This window comes from Mus caroli, unplaced genomic scaffold, assembly GCF_978045245.1.
Source record: "Mus caroli unplaced genomic scaffold, Mus_caroli_1 scaffold_9, whole genome shotgun sequence".
NCBI lineage: Eukaryota > Metazoa > Chordata > Mammalia > Rodentia > Muridae > Mus > Mus caroli.
Genome location: NW_028227264.1, coordinates 129,457,689 through 129,476,587, shown reverse-complemented (window position 1 = coordinate 129,476,587; position 18,899 = coordinate 129,457,689). Strand labels below are relative to the sequence as shown.

Here is an 18,899-nt window from a genome sequence, read left to right as displayed (position 1 = left end):
CGACCCCCGCCGCAGGATTTTGAGACTGCTGGTGAGTGGAACACAGCTTCTGCTCCAATCTTTAAACAGTGACAACGATAACAACTAACCCCAGAGATTACCAGATGGCGAAAGGTAAACGTAATAATCTTACTAACAGAAACCAAGACCACTCATCATCATCAGAACCCAGCACCCCCACTTCGCCCAGTCCAGGGCACCCCAACACACCGGAAAAGCTAGACACGGATCTAAAAGCATATCTCATGATGATGGTAGAGGACATCAAGAAGGACTTTAATAACTCACTTAAAGAATTACAGGAGAACATGGCTAAAGAGTTACAAGTCCTTAAAGAAAAACAGGATAACACAATCAAACAGGTAGAAGTCCTTAAAGAAAAACAGGATAAGACATGCTATGGAATTAAAAAAAAGGTACCCGTGAATATATCTTATGGACACTGTAGAGTATTGCTAAATGAATCAATTTTGCAATTATTTACTCTATATGTGAAAGGATATATCTACGGTTTAAATTCAGACAGTAAAACCCTATAAATAGCCTGCCTGCATAGTACTGAGAAGCACCTAAGTAAACATATCATTTTCTTTCATAGCTAAAATATATACTCAAGTTTTCATTTATATTATAATTATTTATAAAAGTAACTTTTATTCATCTAATATAACTTGTTTCAGAGGCTTACTACTGAATAAGCTCACATTTTCTAGTTCTTTCTCAACTCTGGCTGGCTGATTAAACTTAGTTGTTTTGGCTCAAAACTCCTCTTGAGGTGACTGATCCAAACAGGCCTCTCTCTTGACTTCTGACTGAATTGTTCTACATGGCTTCAAACTAAATCTGGAAATATGTTCTATCTTCTGGTTCTGTCTAATTTTCTGGCTAGTTCTGTCTTCACCTGCAACCCATCTCTGTAAAACTGTCCTAGTAAAACTCTGTCTGTCTGTCTGTCTGTCTTTCTGCCTTTCTGTGTGTGTGTGTGGGGGTGTCCATCTCCGTCTGTTTTCTGTTTCTCTCTCTATCTCTCTCTCTATGGGTGAGTGAGTGACTGACTGAGTGAGTGAGTGAATGTGTGTTTGTGGATGTATGGGAAGCTGTTCTCTTAAGTCACCTCTTTTCTGTTTGTTTCCATGCAAGTTGGGTGTATCCCATCTTTGACTCATTCTGTCAAATCTTTCCTTGATTCATCACATTGTCTGCCCCTCAATTAGATGTCACTCTCAAACATGGCCTATTCCCTATATAAACTAACCTCACATTAATTGTTTGGGATTAAAGGTGTGTACTAAGGGCATGTCTATATTCCAGATAGATCACACTGTTATTCTGGGCACATCTACATTTCAGCTGTATCAGATAGACCTAGAATGTCTTTAGTCATGATTGCTAATCAGAAGAGCCATTTGCTGGGTTAAAATTTCTATATAGTTATCTCTTAATTGATGATTTGCTTTGTCCTAAAAACCAGTTTTATAATTTCATACACTATTGTCATTGTGAAATTATATCATTCCTAAAAATAAAAACAAAATTTTATTACACATTTTCCATTACTTCTTAGTGAGTATGTGTGTGAGTGTGCTTCTATGTGCACACCTTCAGAATATGGAGACTAGAGTACATACTTTCAGAGTCATCTATCTCCTCCACCATAAGGATTCTAGGAATTGAATTTAAATAGCATCGTTGCATGCTTAGCCATTGCTGACCTACTATGTTTTAATTACAGCACCTTGGGTGTCCTCATTATCTTTATTTGAACCCAGAACTCACTGATTTGACTCAGATGATTTCTGCTCAGTGAATCCCAGGGATTCACCTGTCTCTCCATCCCTGATAATCATATTTTAAGCACAAATCACCATGCACAGCATTTTCCCATAGGTTCTGGGGATTGAACTAATGTCCTCATGCTTAGATGAAAATAATTTATCAACTAAGCTGTGGAAACAGCCTTTATTATTATTATTATTATTTATTATTATTATTTATTATTATTATTATTATTATTATTATTATTATTATATTGCCTTTACCCATATTTTTTTTATTTTACACAAATTGAATTTTAGTCTCTGATTTTATATTTATTTTTGATGTCCACTAAAATAGTGTATACTGTTTTCAGTGGTGATTTAAAAACTTGATAGGTGTTTGACCTATTTTTTTAGCACCAGCATCTATACTCAATCCCACATTAAATGAAGTTTGATAAACGTTGTATTAGTTTTCAATTACTTCCCGAACTACAACTTCCTAATCTCCCATTTCATTTATTTGACAATGAAGTTCTATGTCAAAATATAAAGTCACTGAATTAGTGCTGGCAAGTTTGCTGCTGTTGTTGCATTTCAAGAGGTGATCTTCCCCAGACTAGATGTGTCATGCTATTACAAGCTCTTTATTTATCATGGATTTGTAGCAAGGACCAGAATTCTGTTCCCAACACCTATGTCAGATGACTCACAACTGTCTATGAGGAGAAGGAGAGAGGTGAGAGGGGAGGGAGGAAGAATTGTAGGAGGGGGTTACCAGGAAGGGGACTGGATGTAAGCTGAGCTGGATGTGAGTAAGTAAAATAAATTAATTAAATTAAAATATTTTAAAAAGCAACTCAAGGGAATAGTTTATTTCAGCTTATAGGATTTAGTTAACAGCAACAAGGAAAGCATAAAATGGGGAAGCTGAGGCCAGTGCTCACCTGGCATATTTTATCAGAAAACAAAGAGCTCCTTGGGTACTTTCTCTAGCTCTTCCATTGGGGTCCCTGTGATCCATCCAATAGCTGACTGTGAGCCTCCATTACTGTGTTTGCTAGGCCCCAGCATAGCCTCACAAGAGACAGCTATATCAGGGTCCTTTCAGCAAAATCTTGCTAGTGTATGCAAGATGGATCCCTGGGAGCTAAAGGGATCTGCAACCCTATAGGTGGAACAACAATATGAACTAACCAGTACCCCCCGGAGCTCGTGTCTTTAGCTGCATATGTATCAGAAGATGGCCTAGTCGGCCATCAGTGGAAAGAGAGGTCCACTGGTCTTGCAAACTTTATATGCCTCAGTACAGGGGAATGCCAGGGCCAAGAAGTGGGAGTGGGTGGGTAGGGGAGTGGGGGACTTTTGGAATAGCATTGGAGATGTAAATGAACAAAATACCTCATAAAAATAATATTAAAAAATAAAGAGCAATGAATGTGGTTTTTCACTAGTTTCTCCTCTTTATACAGTCTGACTCCAGCTCCTTAAATGCCACCCATATTTAAAATGTATCATCTCACTTCAGTTAACCTAATCTGGACAATCTCAAACAATGCTCAGAGATTTGTATCCAAGATGATTCTAGATCACAGTAAGTTGAGAAGTAGTATAAATCACCACAGTGGTCAATATTAATTTCACTAAGTGGCTCTTGGCACTGGTTCTTTGAGTTTGGGTATTTCACATTTCAGTTATGTAAAGCTAACTATTTGAGTGTCTGATTTTCTATGTATATCCATCCTAATTTTGAATGCCTACACAATTGTTCGTATAGGTGAAATACTGTTTACCAAGTTCAATATTAAGTTTAATTTCTCTGTGTTCATTAAATCATTGTGTTATGGTAGTTGGGATTGTGGCTTGTTGTTTTTAGGCTCTTGGTCTCTTATTGAAGGAATTTAAATAAAGGCTCACAAGATGGTGAAGAGTCAAAGAAACATTGCTCAAGGAGAGTGATAGTACAGATATCAAAGGAAACATTGTCAAATTGACTGCAGGTCATTTTTGTTTGAGGCTTTATTTATGGAGTTCAAGAAAAGATGTCTGTTGCAGTGGTATAGTGCAGTGGTTCTTTATTTTAACTGACAGACTTTCATTACATAAGCTCTTGGCCCACTGTGAAAGTACCTTTCCATAATCCATCTGATTTTAATAACATGTACACCTAATTATGGGTAATATATTATGATCAATATGTAAGTCTCCCTAAAAGGACTTTGAGAGAACATGGTTTGTCTTATTGCTCAAGGAGCCAAAGCCTATTAAGGGCAAATCATCTCACTTTTCCAGGCTTTACGATATTATCCCGTATATGTAAAGTAAAAATAGAGTGCTACCAAGGGGTTGCTAAAGAAGGTAACCTATTTTGGTTGTGTAAACCAGGTATATGTGTGGCTTTATGCAAGGGGCAGGTGTTTCCTCAACTTCCAATAGGTTGGTTGCTAGGTACAGTGTTCAGAGTGGTGTGTGTATAGAATGTGCATCTGGTTTTAGAAAACCAAGAACATTTTGAGAATAGAGGCATGTATCTAGTCTTAGCCAAGTGTTTGCCAAATGTCAGGTTCACAAGCCATTCCCTGTGCTTCCCTGCTTCACCTCAATTCAGTATTTATGCTTTTATATATAAAATAAAAATGTATAAATATGTAGTGTAATTCTGCATGTACATGCAAATATAAACATGCTAATGATTATGCTAAAGTTTATGTTAATGAGACTCTGAAAGCTGTAACATGATGAGATTGTCATTAGAAAATTCCATTCACTATTATGATTCTCAGATATGTTTTGCAAACTGTTCTTTGAATAGCATAAAAAATGACATTGCTTAAACTTACTTAAAAACCAGAAGCATAGACTTTTCACACCCTACCAAACTCTATGAAGGCACAGTCACCCTGATGCCTAAACCACACAATGACTCAACAAAGAAACAGAATTTCAGACTGATCTTTCTTATAAGCTCTGTCAGGAACACATCAAAAACATCATTCATCATGATCAAGTAGACTTCATCCCATGGATGCAGGGATGGTTCAATCTATGAAAATACATCAATGTAATTAACCATATAAACAAACTGAAAGAAAAAACCACATGATCATCTCATTAAATGTTGAAAAAGCTTTTGAAAAAACTTTAGATATCTATAGTTTTGTTTTTGTTTTGTTTCATATTTCAAAGCTAATTTAGCTCCTAAACAATGAAAAGTTTCAGGAAATTCCATGATGAGATTTTAAAAAACAGCCTAATCTACTCACTCAAAAAATTCTCTCCAAAAACTCCCCAAAGTCTGGTGGCCTAATACAAAGACTGAATATTTTTCTGGATTAAATTTCATCTTTACTAGAAATAACAACACTACTACAGGCAAAATGAGAGAAATTAAGTATATTTTTCTTTCTAGTTCAAGCCCAAACTGCAAACAAACCCATATCCTTTCACTGATTATTATTTTCTAGCTTTTCACTATATCATTAGGCAATGTATTCACAGTTTGAGTCAATAGGTTAGAAAATTACAGGAAAACAAGAAGAATATAAGAAAATACATTTGAATGTAGAAGATCTTATATAAGAGAGTTTTAAAATGACTGTGAGTTATTTAGGTAGGTATTTATTTTGACTCCCATTCACCATCCTTCCAGCACTGTATTTCCTTTCTCTTGCACTGTTTTTCACTCACTGAAATACTAGTTAATTTGCTTTCTTATTATGTTGCTTATTCCTAGTTACTAAAAGCAAGCTTTATAAAAGCATGATATTGTGTGCTTTATTCATGACTATATGTCTATGTCCTAGAAAGAAGCTGTCTATTGGTGAATAATTTGTGATTTCAGTTACAGATTTCAGAAAATTCAGTGCTTCTTTGATGCCAGTAATTTTCTTGTGAAGTCCTTGAATGCCTGTTTGACTTGCTGGTTCCTTAGGGTGTAAATGAAGGGATTCAGCATGGGAGCTACAGAGGTGTTGAGCATGGCAACTCCTTTACTTAGCACCACGCCTTCTCTGGCAGATGTTTTTACATACATAAAAATGCAGCTTCCATATGAAATGGACACCACAATCATGTGGGAGGAACAAGTGGAAAAGGCCTTTTTCCTTTGCTCTGCAGAAGGTATCTTCAGAATTGTTCTGAGGATGAGTGTGTAGGACAGAATGACCAAGGCCAATGTTACTATGAGAGTAAATATTGCTAAGAAAAATGCCATCAGCTCGAGAATCTTTGTATCTGTGCAAGCGATCTGCAGCATGGGAGAAGAGTCACAAGTGAAGTGATCTATGATGTTAGAATCACAGAACTCCAGCTGAAGGCCCATGATTACAGGGGGAAAAACAATGAGGAATCCAGCTGACCAAGATGCAATTACAAGTTGATTGCACACTTTGTTGTTAATGATAGCTGTATAGTGCAGAGGTTTACAGATGGCCACATAACGATCATAGGACATTGCAGCCAGTAGAAAAAATTCTGTCGCTCCCAAAAATATCAAAAAAAATACTTGTGCCATGCAGGCATTATAGGAAATAGCTGTGTTCCCTGTAACGATGCTGATCAGAAATCTTGGAATGCAGACTGTTGTAAATAAAATTTCTAAGAAGGAAAAATTCCTGAGAAAGAAATACATGGGAGTTTTCAAGTGAACATTCGACAGTGTCAGGGTAATGATGGTCATGTTTCCACTTACACTCAGTAGGTATGTGGCCAGCAAGAAGAAGAATATCACAATTTGTAACTCTGGGTCATCTGTAAGTCCCAGAAGAATAAATTCTGTGATTGATGTCTTATTTGGCATAGCTAAGATCTGAAATTGGGTTGGTCTGTAAATAAAAAGAACAATGTTAATTCAAAGACATTTGATAGAATTTCAATTATGTTCATAATGTTCTCACTCTCCAAAACTAAAGCTTATACTTAATGCCTTGGGAAATGGTGAAAGAGCTATCTATTAAAATTAAAAGTTCATGTTATGTTCTGAGAAAGAAAAAGTTAGTTTGTTTCACTATTCTTGAGAAAGATTAAATAGATTATCAAAATGTATTCATTGTAATTTGACCGTTGTGACCACAGTATACAACTTATGATTATCACTAGAAAGCTTATCTTGAGTCAAATCCAATCATTTTTGTTCTTACAGAAACACATACTGACCTAATATTCTTTAGCCTCCTACCTCAGATCCATGGGAGATTCTAGGCAGTAGCCTCATCCTCCTAACAACTCTTGGTGGTTTTTGTTTTGGTTTGATGACAGAATCTGGCTGAGCTGACTTTAGTTCAGAAGTTATTGTGCAGCTCAAGTTAACCTTAGACTTGTGATGGTCCTCCCTTTCGCTGGGTTTAAAGGAGTGCAGAAATATATCGAGCATCTTAAATTATTAAGATCTCAAGTTCATAGAAAACTTTAAGCAGAAAGCACTATGTGTGTGTCGGGGGGTGGGACTGACTGAAATATTTCAATTTTATCATCATACAAAATCACCCTATTCATTCCTCTCTGAAATTAATACACATACAATATCAGCATAAGGTCAGGTCAGATTATTAGAGCTAAATGCAATGCTAGTAAGCTTTTTGCATGACAGACATTCTCAAGTTTTGCTTTGAAAAAGGATATGCTGATAAATTTATTGATTTTTAAAAAGTGTGACAAGAAAAAGAAAGACACTATAAGGAATAGAAAAATATAGGAATAATACATAAAAGCATAAAATACGATAATTATAATTATTGTGGAAAATATCAATATATTCTTCATTCTATGCCAATAATCATCCTTCAAGGTTTTATGTACAAGCCCAAGGTTACATATTAGGGTCTACAAATAGAGTAGCACTCTTGTTTGTATTCTACTTTACCATATCCAGTGTTCCAATGTTCAAAAGAGACATACATTTTATTTGATACATGAAATAATAAAGCTCTTAACTCAATAATAACTCTGCAACCTATTAATTCTGGTGCCAATATTCTGTAGTTTATGTTAGCTCCCTGGGCTCAGATCTGCATCTATGCATCAAGTCTTGCAAACTAATCAATTTTAACAAATTTTTACACCATTAGTGTCATGTCCCAATAAAATGAGAGTTTTCAGTATTAGAATTTTAAATTTTCAATGACTTAAGTACTCAACCTCTGAAAGACACTTTCTGGAAACGCATCCATGCACTATACTGCTACCAGTTCTAAGAAGCAAGAATTCCATTTCGTGATTCTCAGGTACACCATGAAAGGACTCTGAGTTAATGACGTGCAAGGATGCTGCAAAGTGGTTTCGTGTTTCCTCTGCCCATTAGGGCTGTATTAGTAATGTCATTGATGTTTACCTGAGAAAATGCATTTGACTCCTTTCTGTGGTCAGTGTTACACATTTTTAAACTCAGCTGTCAGATTTAGGGAAGACATAGGAAGAAAAAACAGTTACACAACTTAACAAAATCACCTCGTGATATGTATCAAAAGGACGTATTGTAAACAGATCTGATATAGAAAGTTGAGTAATATTGTTGACAAAGACAAAATATACTTACTTTTAAGTTTGTCTGGGCATTTTTATACCTGGTTTTCTGATTATCTAATATTTAGTTTAAAAAACAACAATGATTCAAGTAGGCAAAGGTTGTTTCATCTTTAAAAATAATTTGGTCAAATTAAGTATTTCTATTCAGCAACTCCTTTAACAAAATGTAAGCATTTTTTCTAGGTTTAGCTTGTGAAAGTCTATCCAATTCTCAATCCAAATTCTGATCTTTAAGAATAAGAAATATCTAAACATCATATGCCATTGACTTGAATAGCTTTTCTAATATTGTTCAGCAATTCATATATTTTAAAAAATGTTCTGTAAAAAGAATAGACGCATTATGTACGTTTGTGAATAAGATTTAGAAGAGTTTGTCCTGGTGGAAAACATAATAGACACATCCCTAGAGAAAGAAAAACTAGTGTGTCTACAATTAATTAATTTGGGCAACATTTAATCAAATTCCTTTGAGAACCATTAGGTACAAGAAGATGTTGAATTCTATGTATAATGCCAGGCATCCTATGATCCAAAGGAAAGACTGATGAAACAATTACTGCCTGCTGTGTAATTGTTTAAATTATCCTTCCAATTATTCTGTATGTTTTAGAATTGGTTTGGTTTTGGTTTTTAGCTATTTTGTATCTTTTTTTGGTTCCCATATTAATATTAAGAATTTCTAAATTTATATTAAAAATTGCATTTGAAATTAGATGGAAATTGCATTGAATTTCTGTAATAAGCTTTTGGTAAAAATAACCATTTTTACATTAATCACCTTGAGCATAAGAATTCTTTCCATCTTCCAGTGTTTCTTCAGCTTCTTTGTCGTAAGTTCTCATTACGTAAGTGTTTCTCTTCCTTGGTGAGATTTTTTTCCAAGATATTTGGGGCTATTAAGACTGGGATTATTTCCCTGTTTTCTTTCTATGTTTGTCATTGACATAAATAAAGGTTACTGGTTTCGTGTATCAGGTTCATGTCTTGCTACTTTGCTGAACATGTTTGTTAATGTCAGGAGATTTTCTTTGTTCTATTCCAAATTTTTCAGAACTTACACCATACAGGGACATTGGATTTTGTAAAAAGGTCTTTTTTTTTTTTTTTTTTTCATCTAAAGAGCTGATCATATGGTTTCCATCCTTGAATCTATTGATGTGGTACATTAAATTCTCTTGATTGTGAATGTTGAACAACCCTTGCATCTCTTTATTAAAGCTGACTTGATCTTGGCAAAGGAGCTTTTTGATGTGCTCTCTTTTCATAAGATTATTTTTGTTGCTCTTTATTGTTCTTATATATTTCATATCACATGTTTAGATCATATTCTTTCCCCTGCAAAATCAAAATCAAAAACAAAACAAAACAAAAAAACAAAACTCTCCCATATACCAGAAACAAAAAGAATAAAGAAATCAGGAGGGCAATCCCATTCACACACACACACACACAATCTTTTAAAAATTAAGCAAGGTGGAATAAATAAAATCAATAATGTGAAAGCCTATACAATAAAAAGTTTAGAACCCTGAAGATGGAAACTGAAGATGAGCCAGACACAGGAAGAGTTCCCATACACTGGGGTTGGTAGGGTTTGTAAATGGTATTCTATAGATTCAATGTGTCTCCCTTTGAAATTCAATGTAATTATTCTCAGAAGTGGAAAAGATAGAAAACACAATCTAAAAATTCAGGTGAAAGTACAGAAGCTCCATATAACCAAAACCAATATTGACCAATAAAAGCACTGCTGGGAGTTCACCATTATTGACACTAATTTATATCACATAGCTGTAAAAGGAAAACACACACACACACACACACACACACACCCCTACCAGAGAAAACATACACACAAATTAATGGTATAGAAGATCAACCAAATATAAATCCTCTCACCCACAGCTATGTAATGTTTAAGCAAAGTACAAAAACAAAAACAAAAAATTATCTAAACAGTACTAGAAAACCTGGATATTAGCAAATAAAAGAATGAAATTTGCTCTTCTTCTCTCTCCCCCAACACACATCATCTTCAAATAGATCAAAGAGCTCAGTATTAGACCAGAAACTCTGAATATTCTAGAAGAAAGAGTAGTGACTACACTCCAGGATACTGGCTCACGTAAAGATGTAGAAGAATTTTAATCCAGCAACATGACTACTCTGGCAAGGCATCACATATAAAGACCTTTTAGGTCTATACGATCTGGGTAGAATACAGACACACATTTAATCCCAGGAGACAGAGGCAAGCAGATTTCTAGTCTGGGTCTGCCTGGTATAGAGCAAGTTTTAGGTAAAGAAGACTTAGGTTCAAACGTGGTTGTACACGCCTTTAATCCCAGAACTCAAGAGACAGAGGCATGCAGATCTCTTGAGTTCTAGTCTGTCAGATCAGCTGTGTCAGTGAGTTGAGGAGCTGTACAGTGGAGTGGAGTTCATGGAATTCAAAGACAGTTTTTACCATAACAGTTTTATAGAGACAGGTTGCAGAGAGAACAGGCTAGACACACATGAAGACAGAAGGAGCAAGAGAATAAGAAACTGGAAGATTAAAAAGATTGTTAGAGTAAGTTTGGGGCCAAGCAGAGCCATTCAGGAGAAGCTGAGAGAAGCAGATTGATTCAATCAGCTTGAAGAGGAGTTTGAGCCAGAACAGCTGTGCTTAACCAGCCAGCCAGAGTTCAGAAAGAAGTAAAAGGGTCAGCTTATTCATCACTAAGCCTCCATGAGGACAGTTACATTAGATGAATAAGTTACTTTTACATAAAGACACTGAATACAACCCAGAAAATAAACCAGGAATCAAGAGGTGGAATGGCCTAGAATTAAATTAAAGCTTCTGTAGGGCAAAGAAAACTTAATCAACTGAAGAGGCAGCCTATAGAATAGGGACATTTTCTATCAGCTACTGTAGTGGTTTGAGTAGGTTTTTCCCCATCCCCCTCCCTGGACTCAGGTGTTTGAATGCTTAGCTCACAAGGAGTGCTACTTTTAGGGGCTGTGTTCTTGTTGGAATAGGTATGGCTTTGTCACTGTGGAGGTGGGCTTTGAGACCCTCCTATCTACCCATGATACAGTCTTCTAGAAGCCTTCAGATCAAGATGTAGAGCTCTCAGCAATTCCTGTGTGATATCTGTTTGGATGCTGCTATGCTCCCTCATTGATGATAATGTACTGACCTCTGAACCTCTAAGCCAGTCCCAATTAAATATTGCCCTTTTTAAGAGTTGCCTTGGTCATGGTGTCTCTTCACAGAAGTAAAGCCCTAAGACAACTATACATCCTGCAGAGGACTGCTTCCCTACACTGAGTTGGGTCGGGCTGGGCATACGAAAGGCTGACTAGCCAGGGAGGAGGGAAAAAAATGCATGATATTTGTAAATCTGATCAAGAACTCTGGTTTTGTGTACTTTGTGGTTTGAAAGAGTGATATCCTCCATAGGGTCCTGTATTTAAATATTCATTTCAAATTGGTGGTGCTATATTGGTGAAGGTTATGGAGCTTATGGAAAAAGCAAACTCATTGGAAAAGTACCTCACTGAATGCAACCTCACCCCACTTCCTGCTTTCTTTTGCTTCCTGTCTGCATTTTAAATGTGATCAACCAGCTTCCTGTTCCAACCATAATCCACTTCTGCCCTTCCACAGTGGACACTTATTCCTCTGTGGGCCTACATTTCACATCTGTCAGAACACTGCTCAAGGAGAGGAAGCACAGGGGCGGCGATAGGCTACATTCAGAGCTCATAGGATGCTGACAGGCCACTCAGGGGAGATAAAACATAGCCTAAGATAAGGGTCCCAGCCCGTGTTTCTCCTGGTAAGAAGTGGCATGGGCTGGGACAGAGGCTGTGGTTCTCAAACTCATAGGCATCCAGACACCACTGGGAACTTTGAAGAACTGAGAAGGGGGAGATTCGGGAATCAGGCCTAAGATGAGTCCAGGACAGAAGGAATCTGGCCTACCTCATGAAAGTGCAAGGAGTGAGGAGAAGCCTTCTGTGGGAGGCTTAGGAGCAGCTCTGTATGACTAAGGCCTTCCCTAAGACAGTCTTTGTTTGTCCTGTTTATTCATGGCAGAAAAGGATGCATAAGATTTACTCAGGGTTGATCAGAGATTACAGAGCTTTCACAGGAGGGAATGTCCAAGAAGGGACGTTTATAGAATAAAGCTTTGGGGTCCATCAAGATACCTCATTAGCAGAGAATTCTGGGTTTCTATGCTATGGAACCAGTTGTCATGGACAACTCAGTGAGGTGTTGTGGTCATGTGTTCCAGGACAAAAACCTGGTTAGGAGTAGATTCAAATGTCTACCATTCTCAATTATGAGAATTGCCAGGATTACTTATCTGCTTGTCCTTACCAGGTTTTCTGTCTGGTGTCTCGGTTCCACTTGCCCCACATCACCTCTGGCATCATGAGCTAAAAGAAACCCTGTTTTCTTGAAGTTGTTTTTGGTCATGATACTTTATCAAACAACAGAAGAATAACTAGAAGAGATATCTTACAGGCCCCGGGAGTGATCTTAATATCATTATCTTGCTAAATATAGATTGTGGGGTGGTGGGCTGTGAACAGACAGCCTGGTCTCCTGTCGAGCAAAGGTCTGGAACCCCAGAGTCCTGGTGGGTGGTTATTTCCACCTGCATGGCACAAAAGGAGTTCAGCCATGCCTCCTGGTCACCTGGCTCCTGTCATGTAGCTACAGCCTCCCACAGCGCCCCCACCCCCCACCCCGCCGCTGCAGAGAGGTATGGGCATCAATCACATAATTGCTGCACCAAGCCCTCCCACATGCAAATAAATTTTCCCCATGCTCTCAGTCCAAGCCAATGAGAAGAACCTGCTGTCAAACCCTGAATCACCCCCAAAACTGTATATAAATCCTATCCAGGGAATAAAAGGTGTGTGAGAACTACTCCATCATCTGAGCCTTTTGTCCTAAGAGCTGTAACACTTGGGAAGAGATCTGTTCTCCTGCCTAAGGCTCTGCTGCACTCATCACTGGCTAGTCTTCCTCTCATTGGCCCAGCCAGACCCAGCTCAGTGCAGGGCAGTTCAGAGTTACCTGGAAGGAACAGCAGAGACAGAGGTGGTGCCAACTGCAGCAGCAGAAGCAGCAGAAGCAACTTCCCCTCCCTGCCCACAATCTCCGGAATCCTCCCACTAGGCCTTGCTAGAGATCTCTGTGGAAAGTCTCTGATACTCAGGCCCACCGTACATAGTATAAAACTTTCCTGTATAAGTCTACTCTCATCAGAGAAGTTTCTTTGTGTAATGGATGGTTGTTAATGCAGAAACTCAAATCTAAGCAAAGGTTAGCAAATAAGTTTTAGAGGATTGCTCACCACAAATAGGACATTTATATAACTACCCCCCTCCCTGCTGCCACTGCCACCCAAAGCCCATCACAGAAGAAGGGGCAGAAAAATTGTAAGAATCAGAGGTCAGGATGAACCAAAGCAAAATTATGTATTTTAGACATGGTAGGACTGTGGCATCCATGAACACACAGAAGCTATTGCTGTCTGCACAAGACCTGCACAAACTCAAGAGAATCAACCTAACAGATTACAGGGAGGTCTCAGAACCCTCTGCCTTTAGTTGAGGAGCTATTGACAGCTGATAACTTATAACAGGACAAACAGTTTTCTTTAAAGATATAGTCCTTAGTAGGTTGGCCACACTTCAGTTGATAGCCCCACACTCATGAATATGGGCATCAAAAATTGGAGTCCTTGGATTATTTTTTAAAAGGAGACGCAAAGATAGCAAGGGTGATGGGTATGGGAAGAGTTAGGCAGAGGAGTGGGAATGAATACAATCAAAATGCATTATAATCATGTGCAAAATTCAAATAATTAATAAAATGCATTAAAAAGAAACTGACTTTGAAATGCTATGATAAAATCTAATACTTTTTAACTAATTGAAAAAGTTGAATGTCTACATCTTCCCCTCAACGTTCAAGGATCTATGAGAAAGATAAGATGGAAAGATTGTAAAAGCCAGAGGTGATGGGTGACTCCAAGGAAACAGTGTCTTCCAGACACATCAGGACTGAGACGACAGGTAGTATATCCACAGGCTCAAGCCAGGTGGGCTCCCAGCAGTAAGTGGAGTAAGTAGGCTTGGGTTTATTCCTCTATCTGTTCATATTCACTTGTTAAGGAAAAATTGTGTGGAGCAGGTGTGGCCGCGGTCCCAAGATGGCGCCCGGGGACTGCTGCCAAGTCTTATGACTGGCACCTGACTTCCTTATATCCCTCAAGATAGCCATGTACCTTGAGCTGCATTGCGCAGACGCACCACGACGTGTGATGAATGTAGTCCTGAGCCAATGAACTGTGCCTACGTGAACTGGGGTGAGGAGGAGTGGACTGGAGGGAAAGAAGGGAGATGGCCTAGAGAGTTGGGGCATTCCTTTTCCTACACATTTGTGACGTGTATAAACTGCCTTGAGAAGGATGTCGATTTCGTCACTTCTTTTCTGCTGGTCGGAGATGGTAGCAACAAAAAATTAGTTTTCTCCAATGGAGTCTCATGGGGTATATTAACTACACCTAAAGACATACCCCATGCACAGGGGTAGTTGAACAAAACAAAATAAACTCGGTGTGTGTGTGTGTTTTTAGAGTTTTTCATTTTGTTAAGAGAGAAATAAAGAACATAAAATAGAAGATCAGGAGGGTCCAGAGATACTAGGGGAGGGGAAAATATGATCAAAGTATATTACATTATAAGATTTAATAAAAATTTAAAATATGTGTTAAAATATTTCAATAAAAATTAAAAATGGCCTTTATAAAACAGCTAACGAGCCAAAAACTATTCCATTGTATTTTTATTAAATTGTAAGAATTTTGCCACATGTACTTTCTGTCTTCACTCAACAGACGAAGCAATGTAGACTTCACTTGCCAGTCATGGGGCTTCCTCAGTCACTGAGTTGACAGCTTGAAGTACACTCTAAAATCTTTTTTTTTTTTTTTAAAGATTTATTTATTTATTATATGTAAGTACACTGTAGCTGTCTTCAGACACTCCAGAAGAGGGCGCCAGATCTCCTTACGGATGGTTGTGAGCCACCATGTGGTTGCTGGGAGTTGAACTCTGGACCTGAACTCTGGACCTTCGGAAGAGCAGTTGGGTGCTCTTACCCACTGAGCCATCTCACCAGCCCCTCTAAAATCTTTTGTAGATACTGTTTAACCATTGTTTCTGCTCTATGGTCTACTTTCTCATCTTCTACCAAGCTAAATTATATGCACATCTGAACTTCCCTTAGTTCCATACAGAAGAGAACAAACATATTTCATACATGATTTCATCAGTTTGGCATTCTATTTTTTTTTTTTTTTTTTTTGGTTTTTCAAGACAGGGTTTCTCTGTATAGCCCTGACTATCCTGGAACTCACTCTGTAGACCAGGCTGGCCTTGAACTTAGAAATCTGCCTGCCTCTGCCTCCTGAATGCTGGGATTAAATTCTTATTTACCTAAAAATTATTTTATGCCACATCATAACAGATTTGTTACCTTATCAATTCTTTCAATTATTTGATATGTCTACACTGCTTTAAACCCCAAAATAAAGCTTATACTACATTTAAAAGTGCATATTCATTTCTTGTTAGGTAAAATTAAATTTAAGAAATTTCCTAAATTGCAATTTATCCTCAGAAAGATAATGTCTTACTGTGCTATAGGTTTCCCAATCAGTTGATGAGATCACTATCTGTGGAAAGCTTTCTGGTATCATATGTAACACATTTAATTTTCCATCAATTTGAGGTAATTTTAATGAGTTTATTAATAAAGATTAAACATTTGTCTTTTAAAAAATTTCTTCAACTTGCTCTTACATATTACTTCAGAGTAAATCTTTCCTGTAGTTTAGATTACATGTCTACAAAATTTCAGATTGTTTCCTTGAAAGATTTTATTTATTCACATTCTGAAAATTACTGAAAGCTTATGTAGGCTGTCCTACATAAGCTTTTCTAGTCCTGTTATTACTATATAGATATTAATGTGGTTAATTTGTTTGGAGACTAAAAGAAAAAAGTAAGGTAGACTCCACAAATAGCATATTTCTTGTCAAGTTATGATAGTATTGTAACATGCAGATTAATAATTATTTCCTTTTTGGATTTTTAAAAATTGAATAATTAGAGAGCCCATACATGCTCAGAAGTTTTGAAAATCTAAATTATTTTGAAGACAATTGAAATTTTACTATAGGTCTTGGATTTTACATGTCATCAGCATAACAAAGTTCCCTTTAGTGACTAGGACTTTAAATAGGACTAAAATAACTTTGTTATTTTCCCTTTAGAAGTAATGATGTAAATGGTAAATTAGTGTACTTTCCACAAAAATCCCCAAGGTCTTCTATACAAGGTCTTGGTAAAAACATTATTCATTATTAAACATAACAACTTCCACTGATACCGAGACAAAATCATGGTTATTGAAGATGGAATGAGGTAGTTGACTACAATTCTTTGGTTACAACAAAACAGGAACACACTATTGTTTGGGAAGACACTATTTCTTTAGTTTGTAGAGAAAACAAAACAATGGATTTAAAAATGTCACCTGCATTGTGATCAAAGACAGGAAAATATGAGTATTTAAAAATGAACTGGATTTTAATCTGAACAAGTTCTCCATTGAAACTAATGAAACAAGTCAAAAAATGTGGACTAGGAAACAATATTCATTTTGGAAGAAATTTTCATGTTACATTTTTAGACACAAATAAAGTTTATAATGTATCTACAAATAAAACCTCTCAGGAACACAAGGAGAGTAAGTAATTTTAGTATTTTCATGTCGCGTACAAAAAGGTTGTATTAAGAACAGTTCTGTCTTGAACATAGATTGTACCAACTAAATCTAGCATTAGAGAAATCTGATAGCATTCATGTAACTCACAGGTAAGCTTTCCACTTATGCATTTGAAAACTGGCTATGCTTGTTTATCAGAAAAGCTTTACACATAGTAACTTTCAGTGCCATTTATTCAAACTTTATTGGTATATATTGCTTATATTTAAGAATTGGAAAACATAATTGTTAACATTGGAGGTAGTATTGAATGTAAATGGTTTCTTACACCAAGAAAGCTACAAAAGTTGAAGTGGAAAATAATTAAGAAGAAATGTTTTAAATTAATTGTAAAATGTTTACTTGCTGATTCAAACAAGTTTTAATATAAGACTTGTAAAGCTGTTTTCCTGCAGAACTAGTTTATTTAGTGATGATCAAGAACTCTGAAATTAAAAAATATCACTAACAAATTATCATTTTTAAAGATTTATTTCAAATTTCATTTTCATTGATTTAACCCCTTAAAATATGAAATCGTTCTGAATGTGGTAACGCATGCCTTCAATTCCAGCACTCAGGAGACAGAGGCACTTCTGTATGTTTAAGATCACCCTGGACTATGTCAGGTATCTCTAACTCGCTCCTGAACTAAAATGTGAGATAATGAACACCCAATACATGCCAAATTTATCTAAGATCACATCCATGTGGACTTCAGAAGTCCTGAATGATACTGATCTTCAATTACAAAAAGTAACACATTTCTCCTACTTTCTAATTCTTAAATACTTTTATAATTAGACTTTTAAATTTTTATGATAATTACATTTTATTTGGTCTATTTCTAAAGGATAAAATAATATTAATCTAATTAGCTAGAATTAAGGATATTATGTCACTTAAAAAAAGAAAACTTTGGATCACATAGTTAGCTCCTAACCAGCCTGGGATACATAGTGAAACTCTATTTCAAAAACAATTCAGACCCCTTCCCTGAAGGCTCAAAGAGCTATGCAGAAGAGGATGTGGAAAGATTGTAAGAGCCAAAGGGGATGGATGTTTCCAAGGAAACAGTGCCTTCTAGACACAGCAGGACAGAAGCACAAACTCAAAGAGACTCTGGCAGCAAGAACAATACTTGCTTTGGTTCAGGTGAGATGAGGAGAGGAAGTGAACATGGGGTTTCATTCCTAACCAAGAAACTATTTGCAATTGATATCCACCAGTGAAGGGAAAAGTCAGTTTTCTATAATGGAGTCTTACTTGACATATCAACCACACTCCAGGGCGGTCCCCATGCCCAAGGGTAGTAGCCAACACACAACAAACGTTGTGACTTTTCTGATAGCTTTTTGTTGTAATTTTGTTTTGTTTTGATATATTTTTTGCCTTGTTGGTTTTGTGTTTTATTTTTGTGTTTCAGCCTAAAATAAATTCTGGGAATCTGTAGTAGTGGAAGTTTTATTTTCAAAAATGTGGGTAGAAAATGAGAAACATGCAAATATTCATCACAGAAAATAATAAATAATTTTTCCAAGTAGAATAAAATCTGAAAATTATTGAAAATGAGTATCTGAGACATGGGTTTATATAAGTGCTATTATAGTTGTAGTTCTGACCAATGAGTAAATGTGGAAACTTAGCAGGAAACAAAACCTTCTGCATTTAATTTCATTGCATTGCAGGATTCTTCATACCACTTTCAAGTCTTTACAAAAAGAACCCACCAATTATTATTTTTTGCCAGGCTGGAAAGATCTAGAAGACATTTAAAC

The 18,899-nt window shown here is 36.6% G+C and overlaps 1 protein-coding gene across 1 annotated transcript; it reads right to left on the bottom strand.

The window, feature by feature from the left end:
• Positions 1–5,616: 5,616 nt before the first annotated feature.
• On the bottom strand, positions 5,617–6,555 carry LOC110303175 (olfactory receptor 6C65-like). Its single transcript, XM_021174161.2, has one exon. The coding sequence runs from the start codon at positions 6,553–6,555 to the stop codon at positions 5,617–5,619; it is 939 nt and encodes a 312-aa protein (XP_021029820.1).
• Positions 6,556–18,899: the final 12,344 nt, after the last annotated feature.